At 37.6% G+C, this 15,843-nt stretch overlaps 1 protein-coding gene across 3 annotated transcripts in view; it reads left to right on the top strand.

Annotated features, from left to right (window-relative positions):
- Positions 1 to 15,843, top strand: part of THSD4 (thrombospondin type 1 domain containing 4) — a 260,490-nt gene that overhangs the window by 154,083 nt on the left and 90,564 nt on the right. The window contains exon 1 of one of the 3 annotated variants that reach the window (XM_048317823.1): positions 4,804 to 5,104. The exons of the other annotated variants lie outside the window; for them this stretch is intronic. Coding sequence (XP_048173780.1) covers positions 5,033 to 5,104 — 72 coding nt within the window. The 5' untranslated portion in view covers positions 4,804 to 5,032. Of the gene's footprint in view, positions 1 to 4,803; positions 5,105 to 15,843 lie in introns of those variants that run through there. 3 annotated transcript variants of the gene reach the window in all.

Genomic DNA, 15,843 nt, shown 5'->3' with positions numbered 1-15,843 from the left:
CCAAGCTGTGTGGGTTTGGTTTTGTTCAATGGCATTTATAAAAGTCCAAGTACTCCTTGTCCTTCTTGTACCTATTGTGATTTCATCTCTTACTGGTCCATAAGAAACAGAGCTACTGAAATGCAGATTCATTGTGATTGTGGCTCTTTCAAAAGGACTGCACTAGCAAGAACTGCTTTAGCTGTAGAAGGCAGAGGATAGGATAGAATCTCTTGCCCTCTCTCATCACCGTGTCTGCCAGTGAAATGCAGAATCCAGGGGAGTGGATGTATACGCCTGCACTGGGGTAAAGAAAGCCCTTAGTGGTTTGGCTGCAGTATTTCCTGAATCCGAGAAGGTAGGGTAAGGAAAGGCATTTTTCTGCATCCATCCTTCTCAGTACACTGTTTTCTCTTCAAGGAAAATGCATTCTTTCTACACTCTAAATTGCCTGTCTGCTCAGACAAACATAATGTGGCAAGAGAGACTTCTTTATTTCATGTGTTTAATTTAACGTGAACATTATTTTAAAAATAAAATTAAAAAAAAAATAATAACCTCACAGAAGAAATTTTAAGAAATGTTGTGGCCAGTGTCTTTCAGTAGTTCAGGCTAAAGGACAGCAGTAATTTATTCTAACCTTAATACATCTGAATAATTAATTCAGAAAGGAATGCTTCCCGGAAAAAATGAAATGAGGTAATGATTGGAAGTGCCTATCTGACAGCTATAAATATGGCAGCCATGTTTCACATGACTTCATCAACATAAAATTTCTCTCTCTTCCTTGTTTTTTTAAGTAACCTGTAGATCACCAACTGGAAAAAATGACCAATTAAATAAAACCAAAGCACATTAGATTTTCCACTTGATCATGTAATTTGTACTGAATTTCTTGTACATTCAGCCTTTTCCTCCTCTGTTAAATTTTTACATGGAACACTGAAATAAAAACCTAACACCTTTTCTTAAATAGTAGTAGAATATGCAGTGTCTACTGCTTTTCCTGTTAGTGATTCCTGGAAGATGGTGTCTGTCCAAAGTAAATTAATGCTATTTTAAGTACTTGTTTTAAGAAACAAGTTAAAGGGCTTGTTGGTTATGCTGTAGCAGCAAATTTGTTTTGGCCTTCATCTTACTTTTAAATAGTTAATTGGTTTAGGTGCTTCAGCTGAGCAAATTCAGTGGCATTGATATTGCACCTGTAGTGACAAAACATGAATTAGAGTAATTATTTTCAATTGTATGTAATAATATTTCAAAATGCACAGAAATTGTCATTGTCTTGTTCTAAAGTAACTCAACCTGAAATACGTAGTTATCCTCCATGTTATCTTGCTCTAAGTGTTGGAGAGTTAAGTTCTACAAACATTGAGGCTGTAGGAAGTAGAAAGGAGGTCTAAAAAGCTTGTTTTAACTTGTGTTTTCTATAATTATTACTTCTATATTCAGAATTTGGTCAACTTTCTAAGCTAATACACCTTTAGCAGAAAGCAGTAGCTGTGATACTTTTGGTAAGTCTAACAAACTTGTCCTTGTTTGAAATTCAACTGCAGTTGCCTCAGGTGGAAGGTACTAAGCAAACTTCATAAACTAAATGATATTTACAAACCCCTTGAGACTGACAGTTAATTTTTTCACAGATGAATGTCAGTACTTCCTTAATAAGGACTGTACGGTCCAAAGGTCTTTTTTTGTTTTGTGTATTTTTATTTCTGAGAATAATAGATAGGAACTTTTCCCCAAAAGATTCTGATGGCTTTTTCTGGTTTTTGTTTTTCTTTTTTTTAAATTATAATTTTGGATTTTCTATCTCAATTATATACCTAAAATAGTTATGCTATTATTTTTGCTATGTTTCTAAGTAAAAACAAGGGTGTTTCTATGTTGAAATTACAGACATCTTATTTCTTCCATTTTACTGTTGCAAGGTATTTTGGTTTCTCTATCTGCTACTGCACAACTTCATGTCTGAAATAGCTCATCAGTCATAAACTGATTTTTTTCTGTTTTTCTATTCTATATTCTATGTATTTCTATTTTTTCTATTTTGTAATCTCCAGTGTAGCGATTGTTGAGGTTTGCAAAGAAGTTCTGATCTTGGTTGCAGCAGTGCAAGTTTGGCATAGTGTTAAGTATCAAGTTGCTCTGTGCTGCAAAGAAGGACTGTGGTTGTGCATGTGAACCAGCACAATTCCATCCAGTTCAATGGGATAAAGCTTGAAGGCACAGGAGCAGGTATGAACAGATCTCCTGTCCTAATATGGAGAACAGAGCACCAGCTTCTGAAATTCAGGGTATTCTGCCTGTATTTTTCACAGAGGAAAAATAAAATGCATATGGAAAGAATTAGTTACATGACTTATTAAATGGGAATGTAGTACAGTTTTCTGTGCTCAGAAATTCATCGTAATAATACTCAGACTTCAGTAAGGCTGTTCATTATTTGCAGAAAATGTACTGCTACCTGGAATGATCAGCAGAGAGGAGAATAAAATCACAGTTACTCTTCAGTTTCTTAAATTTGCTTTTCTGCCATTAAAGAAGAGAAGATTGGCAATATTGTGCCAGTGCCATAAATTTATTCACAAAAACTAGTTCACTTTGTGAAGAACAGCAAAACAAGACAGAGTTTAATTTTATGGAAGCAGTAGTCAATCTGCATGAAGGAGCTTTCATCACTGGAGTTATTGCTACACACTGCAATCTGAAATGGTGTGTTCTTTTAAAACTTTCTCAAGCACTGAATCTATTTTCAAAGTATCATAGTTGGAGCTCTTCTGTTGGAAGTGTTTTGAACTCCGGTTTAGTTGGCAGATTGCTCCCGGTCCTTTTTCCTTTTGTGGTACATCTAGATATTTCAAAAAAAAAATATGGAAGGACAGATTGGCTTCCTGACAGGGTTTTGATGGAAAATTTCCTTAAGTTTATTTGGCTTTACATTTTTAGTCTGAAGACTTTGCCATAGGCAACCAGTGTACAAAGTACCTGTAATGGCAGCTCTGCATTTAGCTGTCAGCACCACAGTATAATCTGCAAACCTTCAGCTTGCCTTAAAAGGGGAGAAAATACTTTTTTACTGTAGGTGTTGAAGGGAGGTGTTGTATTTTTGAGAACAACATAGTAATGGAGAGTTCTAGATGACTTTTGTCAGAAAGTACCATTAATGTTACCGCGTCAAGTTTCCAAAAGCTGCAGATTTGGCTGTCAGTCACCACACTTACCAGTCCATGGCTGACCGCCTGTGATCATTCAGGTCACTTGGAAGAACCACTCTTGAGCTCCATACTGAAACTTTCATTCTGGCTACTTAAATCTTCTTAAGCTTGTACTGCTCCCTCAAGGGGAGTAATCTGAAGAGGATTCTCATGCCATTGAGATCCCCCTGCACTGCAGGGCTTCCTCCCTGGCGTGCCCTCGCTGAATACGGTGCTCGCAGGTACCACAGTGGTGCTGTCAGAACCACAGCACTGCAAGGCTGTGTGTCAATGGGGAAGAAAAGGTTGGCCCATGAAAGGTGGTCTGCTGATTTGACAGGCTAAAGGGCAGGCTTTTCTGTGGGTGTGGAACACTCACTGCACTGTGAGTCAGGTTAGGGGATCTTTATGGACAGTAGTGGGAAAGAACTGAGAGGGAAAAGGTACAGTGACAATGATGTCTAATTAATAGAGGTCAGATTTTACCTTGCTGGAGAACCAGATATCCAAATGCAAATAGAGCAGAATCTGGACTTTTAGCAGCAGTGAGAATGCTGATGTTCTATACTGCTTTGGGAGTTTGACTGTAATTAATTGCAGTTCTGAGGAAGACTATTTTATCTTTCACCTCTCAAAGGAGAGAAAAAGAATGGTTGGTAAAGTTAGTTTAAAAATAGCCTGAGGAGTCTGACATATTCAGCTGTGTATACAAAGCTCACCAAATCACAAAAAGAAATATAATACTTAGTAATGGTGTTCTTCTCAATTTCACCAACATTTTTACTTCCTGCCTCCTAAAATGTTGAGATATTTTCAAGTACCTATATTGTGAGTTCATGTGGTTTACTGTCTGACATAGGAGAGCAGGTTATTCTTGGGTTATATTTTTGAGATTTTCCCCTGGAACCGTAAGGATAAGAAGTATGTATTTACATGAAAGATGAGAATATAGTGTGTTTTCTTGACTTCAGGAGTTGGAACTTTAAGAAAGGCTTGCACATCTGCTCGCTTAGTCAAAGCAGGTTATTTCATGGGTTGGATTGTTACAAGTCAAAATTTCTTTTCTTCAGCTATAATATACAAATGAAAGAGAGATTACATCCATATCCTACTCCAGGATTATCCTAAAGGAAGGAGGTCCATTTCAGGAAGCAGTTGTGACATTCTAGAGAGCGAATGGGTACTTGGGTTCCCCTGGCTGTTGCACTGGGGCCAGGGATGAGAGCCATCAGGTTCTGACCAGCCCTGGCAGGATCAGGGCATTTGGGCTGCAGGATAGTGCTGGTGTAGGGCTCACTGTAAGGCCATAGGCTGCTTCCTGGTTAGATTTTAATTTACGATTTATGTATTATAAACTTGTTAATAAAAGGAGGTGCTGTACCTTTAAGTAGCACATGCCATCTAACCATCAACAGGCATCTCTTGCGGCAGCTTTAGCCTGTTTCTCCAATCATGCCTGCCTAAGTCAATAATGCTTTGCCAAAGCTCCTCGTGCATTAAAGGTTACCGTTTAGCTTGTTCCATGAATCACAGCAGATGCATTACTTGGCAGTGACCATTTCTGTCCCTCCCCTTCTTCGCTTCATACTGACTGCAGCCCCCCAGCTCAGTGCTGACCGAGCCCCCTCCCCCAGCAGGGAGAAGTCATTACATGAAGAGATCAACTTACCAGTTGTCTTCAGAGCAGTGGCTGAGAGCAAAGCTCCTGGTCGGACCGTGAGTGCGAGAGAAAGGGGGAGAGGGAGACAGACAGACAAGAGCTCAGGGCTGTGATCCTGAGACACAAGTGCATCTGCTAGCTGTTAGTACTTGGCAGAGGGTTTGCTCCTCCAGGGTAGCTCTAACTTTGGGTAATAATGTTTGTCAGCTACCTGATACTAACGTTGCTCTGCTTTCAAACAGCAGTGTTAGCAAGACCTGGGGGTGAGGTAAGCAAAGTCTTGTCAAAAACCGTCTTGTCACAGTTGCATTTTCTTCATATCTGTTAAGATGGACGTGAATGATTTTTATGCTGCTAGACGTTTTAGAATTGTATTGTTTGTGTTGTGTAAAAAGCTTTTGCTTCGGTTTAGTTTTGGGGGTTTGTTTTGTTTGGGGGATTTCTGTTTGCTTTTTTGCTGTTGCTTTGGGTTTGTTTGGTTGTGGTTTTTTTTTTTCTTTGCAAAAGCTGAAAGGTGCTAAAGGAGACTAGTTTGAAACTTCTCTGGATTTGGTATACAATACGCTTTCTGTGAGAGATGACTAATTTGTGAATTTTTCTTTACTAACATACGGAGAAATATGATACTCTGCAGCAGTAGATGGTAGCGTTTTGTTCATATTTTCTGCAAAAAATGTGCGCTAGTGAAAAAGTTTTTACACAGGATACATTTTTGGGGATGTGAGCATGTAAAAACTCCAAGCTTCATTACTTTAATAACATTCTTTTTGTGCAAATACATGTAATGTTTAGTCTGGGGCAGGGCAGAAAGAACTTGATTTTTTGAAAAATGTTTATCATATTATTAAAGAGGGACTTTATGCATTCCTAGTATTCCTAATTCCTAACTCTTGAACAGTGGAATAGAACAGCTTTTTCTATGCTTTAAAAAATTGCTACTTGATTTATGAAGAGCCATTTTCCAGATTTTTGTCCTCATCAGAGCAGTTTGTCGTCAAGTACTCATTTCATACCAAAGCAGAAGTTTTAAGCTATTTTTTTGCCATTTAGGGAATAATTCAGCAGGCGTGGTAGTATTAGATACAAAATATTCCATCTATTGAAATTACTAGCAGAAAACACGTTTGATACTCATTCTCCCTTGCTCTACCTGGAATGGGATGCATTTTAAAGGAATTGGATAATTTTGTTCCATAAATATGCCTTCCTTAAGTAAATCTTCTGAAAACAGTGATTAATCTTTAGAGCTTTGTCTTTTGTTAGTCCTGTCATAACTTAGTAGTAGCCTAATGAAGTCCAGATCAATTACTTTCCCTGGTAAAGGTGGAAGTGAACTGGAAAAAACACCTTGTCCAACAGTGTGTGGTTGACACTCTCTGTAGCTCATACAGAAATAAATTTTATTTTGCTTTCAGGGTGTTTTAATAAGAGAATCTGTAACAGCTTTGATTCAAGAAAATGTCTCTTAATGAAATCTTGTGCTGCCTTTGATCTAGTTGAAGCAGGGAAAAGTTTTCAGCAGAGTCTCAACAAATTTAAATGGTTTGATGATCAGAGCAACTGGAAGCTGATCATTGCCCTCTAGTTGTCACAGAAGTTTTTAACTTCCTGGTTGATTGTTATTGAGCACAGAAAATGATAGATGGACTCACCTTGTTCAGACTGAGGGACCTTAAAATCTGTGGTGGCTCATATGGAAAATATTTCTGTCACCACTGCATGCACATGTGGTCTTCAGAGATCCATATAAAGAACAAATCTAGAGCAGCAGCAGTGTTGCCTGCCAATTATCCTCATTAGCAAGTGAAATAAAAGCAATGCTGTGTTCTTACCTGGAAATTAATTTCTGCTGTAAATGTGCAGTGTGGAATGTTTTAGCACTGTGATCCATATGCCAAGTACTTTAAACTGGACTGTTGTTCTTAGGTTTTCAGCTAATACAGCAGACAGAACATAAAAAATTGGCCTGTTGCTTTATCAGTGAATTTTAGGTTGTAGGTTTTAGCATAGGTAGTGAGAAATTTTCGCCTTTATTATGTTCATATGGCTAATTTTGGAAATTTCATAATACAAAATATACTGTGTCTACTGTTATTAATATAATTTTTCTTTGTCCTGTATTGTAAGAGACCACCCGATAATCTTGTGCATTTCCCTGCTCCAGCTGCAGAACCTTGGCTACATAAATATTATTTCTCTAGGAAATTACTCGGTAAAGATTTTTCCTGTGGTTGACAGTGAATTGAAGACAGAGAAAATAAGTGAGAAGCCATTTTTTAAAGGAACCTGAATTGTTGTTTTGTGCTCCTTTGAACTGTTTTGTATACTTCTCTGAATATTTTAGTTGATTTATAGGTATGTATTTTTAAAAGTTCTGCTCATAAAACTGTCAGTTTTTGATAGATTATAAAGTCAATGGGAAGTTGCTTTTCTTGCCAGTTTGTTTTTTCCGTATTTTAATGCTGCAGAACTTTTAGCTGTTCAAGAAACAGAAAGTAACAAAAATTCAGGTATTACCTTTTTTCCCATCTAGTTCTTAAGGAACCCCTAACACTTGTTCTAATGTGTGTATGATTATGTTCTGCTTCTCATTTGTTGCTGATTTAAGGCATGACTTGGCATGAAGTCAGTGAAACTGCATTGCATCACTTTTCCATCCAGGAAGGAAATAAGGTTGTATAGATTTGCAGCTTGTACTGCATTTGTATGGCCAAGCCCAAAGTTTGTGTGTGTGTGCTTCTTAGGAAATGAACATGCTGAACTCCTAGCAAAACAGTACTTAATCAAGGTTCCCTCCTTCTCACTTCTTTAATCTGGTGGTTAGGAATCAGCTCTAGCATGAAAATTTTTGGTTTGACTAGATACATTGGGCTTGAGAAATCTTTGAGCAAGTAGGGAGTTTTTCTGAGTAATAGCACATCCCTGTATTTTCAGTTATTCCTAAGCCTATTATTATTCTTCACCCACAAGGAGGTAGCCTTTTAAATACTCTTTTCTCAGTGTACTTGACAGAGGTTTGCATTTGAGAAAAGAATTTCACGTTCCTTGAGAATTCAAGTGAATTCTCCCATTTTAGTAGCTTCTTTAATCCCATACAAATTGACCATAATCAATCTCCTATCTCCCTCAGTACAGGTGTCAGAGAAGCTATGCGAATGTTCCAAAGTCACCAGCCTGGCCTTCTCAGCAATAAAGCAAAACCCAATTGTACCATTCTTGAATGGTTTGAATTGTTTTCTATTAGTGTTTAAAAAAATTCAGTCTAGCTGACAAAATGTGTGGACAAAGGGCCTCACATATAACTTCAATGTTGATTTGATCTGTATTTTAATGTGATAAGTAATCATAAGCTGACTAATCATCAAAATACACGATATAAACACAGAACTTTCAGCATGTTTAAGTGAATAGGAATGGGTTTTAAGATTTACCACCTAATTATTTTCAGTTCTTGAATAGTGGTTGTTCACATAACAGCATGTTTTGCTACGTTAATCAAGCTGTTTATAGAAGCAAAAGTTTTAATATATAGATACTATTTAGCTTAAGAGTATTGAATACTACATGCTGTTCAGCTTTCTTCATTAAGTAGTTCAGCATGAAGTGTAGAAGGTACTAAACAGTGTCCTCAAGAGTTGTTTTAATATATTTTTATTATAAATAAATTTCACAGATGTGAAATGCTTCCCTTTGGAATTTGGGCATAAAGAGGGTGAAAAAATTGCGCTCCACCCGCTAAAATGAGTAAAGGGAGCCTGAGCAACTCTGAGTGAGACTCTTGGTATGCTACAGACACTGCTGGTTCTGATCTGTGGCTTATGGGCCAGTGCATGGAGTAGTTGTTCTACACAGTGTCCCAAGTTGCAAGACCAGGAATAAACAGACAGGAGTGCAGAGGGACCTTATTGCCATGAGCTCCTGTTCATTTCCACATCCACACTGGTTGGCCTCTCTGCAGTGTGTAGTTTGTCCACAGGAACCAGACAGGCAAAGTGAACTTGTCAGTATTTTAAAAGATCATTCAGTTCTGAACAGGTTCAGGTGTCACAGTCCCCACTGTACAAATGCAACCCATTGCAAGAAACATCTCAGTGTTCATCCCAGTGTCATTGCTTATTTCCATGTGGTACAATATGAATGGTGCTCTCCCTTGTTGATCTTGTTCAAGCAAGAAGGAAAAACACAAAAAAAAACCCCACAAAAGACCCCAAACACCTTGAGATCATGGCCCTTTTGACACTGTCTCTTGACTGGCTATTCTCTTCTCAAGGAGGAGCTCTCTTTCCTGAGACCTACTGGAGTAAAATTTGTGACCTTACTCAGTGGAATCTTCCAGTGTCTCATGGTCAGACCTGATGCGCATGTGGACGCTGGTGTGTGTGCTTGTGAAGAGGCAGGGAGACAACTCACCAGCAGGTTACACGTGCTGCAGCTAATGCAGTTTTGGGCACCTCTGTGAAAGGGCAGCATGGAGAATGAACATGGCAATGCTGCGTGACTGTTGGTGGTCTTCATTTATTGCATTCAGCTTTACTTTACCAGCCATATTGTCATGGCCATAATTACTGTTGTGTCTGTGGATTTTGTCATCTTCAATTTTTTTATCGTTTTGATAGTCCTATGAGGTACTGCTGTTACACAGCTGTTACTTATAAATTCCTGGGCCACAACGGTAAAATACAATTTGGAGGCTCAAAATGTTATCAGTAAGAATGACCTTTATATATGCTTGAAAAATCAGCCTTTCTAGCACATGAATGGTTTTGTATCCAAGCACCGTGTCAAAGAAACTTTGTGTGGCCAGAAAATGAACTAGTTAAGCTATGTCCTCTCAGTCACCAGGCTCGAGTTTAGCTGATGCCACACCTTCAGTCATGGGCAGGGAGCTCATGATGTGGCCCAGTAAAACAAGCATTTCCATCTCTGACTTCCACAGGGCTGGAATATAAGAAAACATAATTTCTCCCACTGACATATGGACAAAAATAATTCCTCATCTCTGTACCTGAGTATTTCCATCTGCAAGCCGAGGTTAATAGGGTTTCCACTGATTCTCCTGAGAAATTGATACGTCACCTTGACTGTTGCTTTCCCATAAAAACATCACCCTTAACCCTTCTGTTTATGAAGCATGAGAATGTTTGAGAACATTTGTGGCCTGGTAACTAAGGAGGGATTGAACCATTTATTTATTAAGCATATATAAAAGAAAGTTTTTTGGATTTACTTTAAAATTACCTGATTAGAAAAGGGAGATGGTAGTTTACATATGGCAGTAACTGCTGACTTCACCAGTAAAACGTCTGAAAGTGAGACATACCATAGTTGAAAAATAATTCTGTCAAGTAAATATCCACAGCCTTGGACAAATTATAAGAATGTGCTCTATGTATTGGTGTAAGTACCACAGTACATGTTTATTTGACCTCTGACATTCTTGCCTCACTCTCCCCAGCTTTGTTGTCTGTCTCAACTGCAGTATTAGTAGTACCACCCTGGTTTGCTTTGAAAACTCTGGTGTAAACTTAGTGTAGTAGAATGTTCAGTTTGGAGTTAATTACATTCTAGCAAAATGACTCAAAACTGTGTTCTTTTATCCTATGTGATTAGGGGGAATAAATGTTCTTCCAATTTTATTCTCAGGATTTCTGTATGGCATTATTTCTTCCTGTATGGTGTATCTGTGCCTATTCTTGTGGGAAAGACAGGACTGTGATCCCAGCAGAGTGGTGTGTACTGACCAAAGTCTGTAAGGATATTTCCCTAATGGCTCTCTAGATCTGAAGTTTTTTGGCTTTGGGCTCTGATTCAGGCTATGCTGAGCTTCTTGTTCCATGCCATAAACATCTAAAAGACGGATTGAGGGCTACAGTAATTCCCACAGTAATTACAGCATCATACTCAGTCCTAGCATAGTTAAGCTAAATTCATTAAGTCATTACCAAAGAAATGGTTACGTGTGATGGATGAGCTAATTTGTTTCTGAGACATGATAGACCATTTTCTGGAAAGCTGTTCCAGAAACTTGTTGGATTACTTATTAGATAGACACATGTTTAAATGAATTTGCCATTAATTTTACACCTGGAAATACTATTTTCCCTAGAAACTAAAAGTTTACAAAATACTTTCCTAATCATATTTCATTATCAGTTTCCATTCTTTTGATTTGCTTAATTTTTTTCCACCTTTGATTTTTGAAGTAATAATTCTCTTAAAATTGAATTCTAATGAATGTATTTTTATCATTATAATGTAAATGCTTTTTCTTCTGGCATAGTGAGTTTAGCTCATTTTCTGAGGATTTTAATATTTTTTCCAAACATGCTGAGCATATAAATGGAGCAATGGATTTAGAAGGCAGGTAGTTAATATTAGGATGTATTGAAAGGTATTCACAAACAACAGAAAAGGAGGGAATAAAGATATAGTAAGTAAAATAAGTCCCTCTAATTGTTTTGTAAATCATAACAGTCATTGTATAAATAGGTTTTTCTTCTAAAGACTTCTTTGGTTTTCCTATCTCTTTATGGCAATGTTATAAGGCTCTGAATTTTTAAGGGCTCTGATGTATAATAGGGCACAGGAATGTGTTCCAAGACTCATAAAATCTTTAATTAAAAGAATGGAAATTCTTGTAAACTCCTGGTGGTTGCCTTTAAGTAATATCACTTCTTAAAACACTTCCCGCTCCCCCAAGCCTGTGAGATTATCTTGCATTTTGTTACAGCACTGTTACATTCTGCTGGTGGATGATGTACCCATTTTAGGGAAACAAGTTGATTATCAGAATTCCCCAGCCTTTCTGGAAGGGAGACCTGGCACACAAAAGAGACTGTGCTGAGTAACTAAACAAATGCTTTGCTGTTAAAAGTCAAAACGGAATTTTGCTACTAGCTTTCCTGGAGACACACTGCTGTAGGTGGGTTACTGCCAGTGCTCACTGAGCTGTTGCTCAGAGCCTCTGAGTCAAGAGTTGGGGGCAGTTGTGCAGCCATCAGGAACATAAAGCAAATTTTCAATGCATGGTTGAAAGACAGTGGGTAGAAGGGGACTGGTATGTGACACATATTCCTGTCCTTACTTGATCTGTGGCTTTCTCCATTTTTCCTTCAGTATCACTTGCTGTTCATGGCAGCCAAAAGGACAGCAGCAGGGATCAAGCATCATTCACTGGTGTGTAAGGACCCAAGGGCACCAACACAGCAATTATATCACTGACAGCACCTACATGCTTCTCTTTAAAGAGCCCTGCTAAATGAGACACATGAAAGTGAAGCATGAGAGAGTATTAAATTAAAGGTTTGCCTGTGTATGTCATTGCCTGAAGCTGTTGATCTGTTTCTTCATGGGTTACAGGTATTATTTTCCCAGCATGTGGGTTGTGAGGAAAGTTTTATCAAGAGACAGAAGTTTTTGACAAATTTCCACTCCCACCTATTTGGCAGTCACAGGAAAAGGAGGTGAATTAGGAGTCAATAAATTAATTCTCCAAGCATAGCTGCTTTTTGACTGAAGCATAATGTTTAGTTCCATTTTTCATGAGATTTCTTCCCAAAATGTCATGATGATGGGAATAAATCCTTAAGTACTTTTGACTTCAAGACAAATCCTTTTGTTATTCAGATTTTTAATCAAAATTAAAAGATTTTTTAAAAACTGTTTTTTGAGAAGGTGCTGACTAATATCGTCACAGGTAGGTGATAATATAGTAGTAGGAAGCTTGGTATTTAATATAAAATTGCCTCCTTGCGTCTCAGAAATTGCAATTATAGGAGCAATGGTAAAAGCATGTGGAAATGCTGCATTTTGATCCCAAACAGTTAATAGATTTACCATAAGAAATCACCCCCTTTGAGGAAAGATCTCATGTTTCTCTTAATGTAGCTATTCCACTATACATTTCAGATGAGCTTTAAGTAACTACTGCAGAGACAACAAAGCCACATTTGATAACATTTGGTGTGTGGAGGGTATATTAACATCTGTACATGAACAGAATGTCTGAAACACGTGCTGGACTCTTGCTTGTAAGTACTTGAAAACTGAGACTTATTTAGTGCTCGAACGAGCAGATGATAGTGAAGTATTCTAGCCAGGGGCACCAACTGTTTTGGTGTTGTTAACTATGAGCCAATATCCTCTAGAAAAGCACAAGGACACAGAATAACTATGTAAATAACTTTTCTTTTTCCTTATTAAATGGAAAATTCCTGCTGAAGTGGCAGAATTATCTTGTTGAAGCCAATCTGTTGAACTGAAGACAATTTCATTAAACATTTCCTTATATATTTTGATAGTGAGAAGCTCAGGCACAGGTTCTCTTCGTGCTATGGAGAAACTGAAGAGACAAAGTGATAGGTGCATAGTGCCCAGGTGACACAGAGGTGATGGGTGCATAGTGGCCGTGCCATTGAGGGCTGCACACATGTACTCTGCTTGTGACATGAGGTGGTTATGGTGTCATTTGCTATGTGACTGCATCTCATCCTTTTGAAAATTTTGAGTACTCAGGTGATTCTTCAGTATTTCAAGGTTAACTCTTCAGTGTTATGCTGAGGATCCCTGGTTGGAGCATATACGAAATGCTCATAACCGGTTACATTTGATAGGGTGCTTGGCTGTTGGTGGTATAATGGCTCTGGGATGAACAATGCATTACCAAAGAAACCAATAATTAAGAATGATCTACACAAGAAACAGAAATATTTCTTCAGCTGCTTTATTATGGTTCAGGAAATGAACAAAGCTAAAGCAAAGCAAAATGATAAGTAATTCCAGCATCAGACCATTGTGATAGTGGAGGTAAGAAAACATCTAGTGCATTCAGCTGTCACAGTGTGGCTATTGGGAATTATCTTTAGTTAAGACCACGTTAGCAGCGGCTGGCTTGTGTCCTGCCTTTTCTTTCTGAATGACCACCACTTCTAATTTTCAGATGAGAGTGGGAAATACTAGGAATGACAACTAATGTCATGATGCTTTATTTGTAATCATAGAAATGGGTTTCTTACCATGTAAAAACGGTTAATAACTAAGTAAAACCATGCTCAGGATTCAGTTTAAGGTAAACTGTCATAGTGACTTGTTCAGAAGAAATTAAAAAGTTTAGTAGTCTCAATTTTAGAGGTACTAGCTTCCCTTCACCTAGCTGTGTCAATACTGAGAGGCTTTAAAGGAACCTCTCAAGTACAGTTCTAATTTCTTCTTTGTTCTTACTCCTAACAAATTACCTAACTGTCACACTATGTTAAAGGTGTTAATAAATGTTATTTCTTAAGTGGGGGCTTTTCCTGTGCATCATTTTTGCTTTAGTAGTAGATACATTGATTCATTTGGCATGTTTCAGTTTTGTTGTTCTCGCTGCAGTATATTCTGCTTGTGACAAATGAGCCATCTAATTCTTTTATGAATTTCCCAAAGGCAATTTTAGGAAAGAAGAATCTGCAAATATCTGTTTATAAGACATTTGGTGTACTGAAAAACTGGGAGTTACTTGAAAAAATCTAATACATTTTTCCATGTTGTCAGAAGTCAGTATTGATGCACAGAAGTCCATTAGTCCTTGGAAAGAATGGCAGTTGGTGTAGCTCCAGCTGTATATGCAGCCGTTCATTTTAAGAATTGATTGAGAGCAGATGAGATCAAAAGTTAACATCTGCAGCTGTTTCTGGCTGCTAAATAAGCATTAAGGACCTGGTGAAGCTGTATTTTAGGGAAGAATAAACACTAGAGAACTTGCAAGCATGAATTTCAATGTTAATAGTACTATAGCACTGTTCTCACTCAAGTTTCAAGTTTTGGGTTCTTCCCTCTGTTGAATAGAAGGCTGGGAATACCTAGTGAGCAAGTTAAAATTTGCACAACTTCACATCTTCCTGTAAAACAAATTAGTTCTTGGATAACAAACTAATGTTGCTAGAAAATGCTAATACTTCTGCTTCAAGTCAGAAGGAAATTTCTACTTCATCATAAACAGTTTGGCAACATTTTAGAAAGTAAGAAGTGAATGCTGTTAAAACATTGTTTGCTTTGAGAGGATTTGGCCAAGGAAAGTAAGGAAATGACCTGAAAAACAATCAGCCTTGTGGAAACTACTGGAGACTTCATTAGGGAGACATTGCAGGGAAGCAAGTGGAGGATCAGCACTGGGAATGTCAAGGTGAAGTCTTGGCTCAGATGAAGATGATGAAAGCCAAATTGTCACTGATTTTAAACTGTCATTATTCGTGTTTTGATCTCAGCAACTGAGGATTTAGGAAAGATGTCATTAGCCAAATTCCGCTGCCTTGATTAGATGCAAATTTTCCTATGTGCGTTATACAAATATCTGTACAATGGCTGAGTTGTAAGTGCATTGGTTGGGAGGATCTGGAAATAAATGTGGTATCCTGCAACATAAGGAATGAAAAAAACATCTGGTGTGGGACATTTCTAAAAATAGTAAGAGCTGACTAAACTCTGCGCAAACCTTTTTAAATTTTAGAATAGTGCTAAAATTCAGCAGATGTGCTGTCCCTTTTTCATTCATAAAAGTCCTATGGCTTAATAAGTTTCTGATTTTTATGTATTTATTAAATTGCATTTTAATGATATAATTTTTATAATGACATTTGCCATTATTTGCTTTGAGTCTATGAGAATTTTAAGCCTTTCTCTCAGAGATCACTTACACTTTTAGTACGTTATTCACTCACTGAATTATCAAACTTAGAGATATGAAGAGGTAGTTAATTTTTTATCCAATCTGAAATAATTATACAATAATTAGCTGATAATTGCAGACCCCTGAGATACTTCTGCTTGTCTGCTTCCGAAGATGACAGTGGTGCTTACCAGTGTATTCACATGTACATATAAATGTAATCATTGAGTCTCTTTGTGGTATCTTCTTTTTCATCAGAACATTCAATTTTGAAAATACTTCTTGAATCAGACAAAGAAAAGTGTTTTTTAATCATTCTTCTATGACTTGTTATTGACAAAGTGTCCTTGATGCGCTCTTGG

This window comes from Corvus hawaiiensis, chromosome 13, assembly GCF_020740725.1.
Source record: "Corvus hawaiiensis isolate bCorHaw1 chromosome 13, bCorHaw1.pri.cur, whole genome shotgun sequence".
Lineage (NCBI taxonomy): Eukaryota > Metazoa > Chordata > Aves > Passeriformes > Corvidae > Corvus > Corvus hawaiiensis.
Note: the sequence above shows the minus strand (reverse complement) of the source record. Positions and strands in the feature narration are given on the sequence as shown.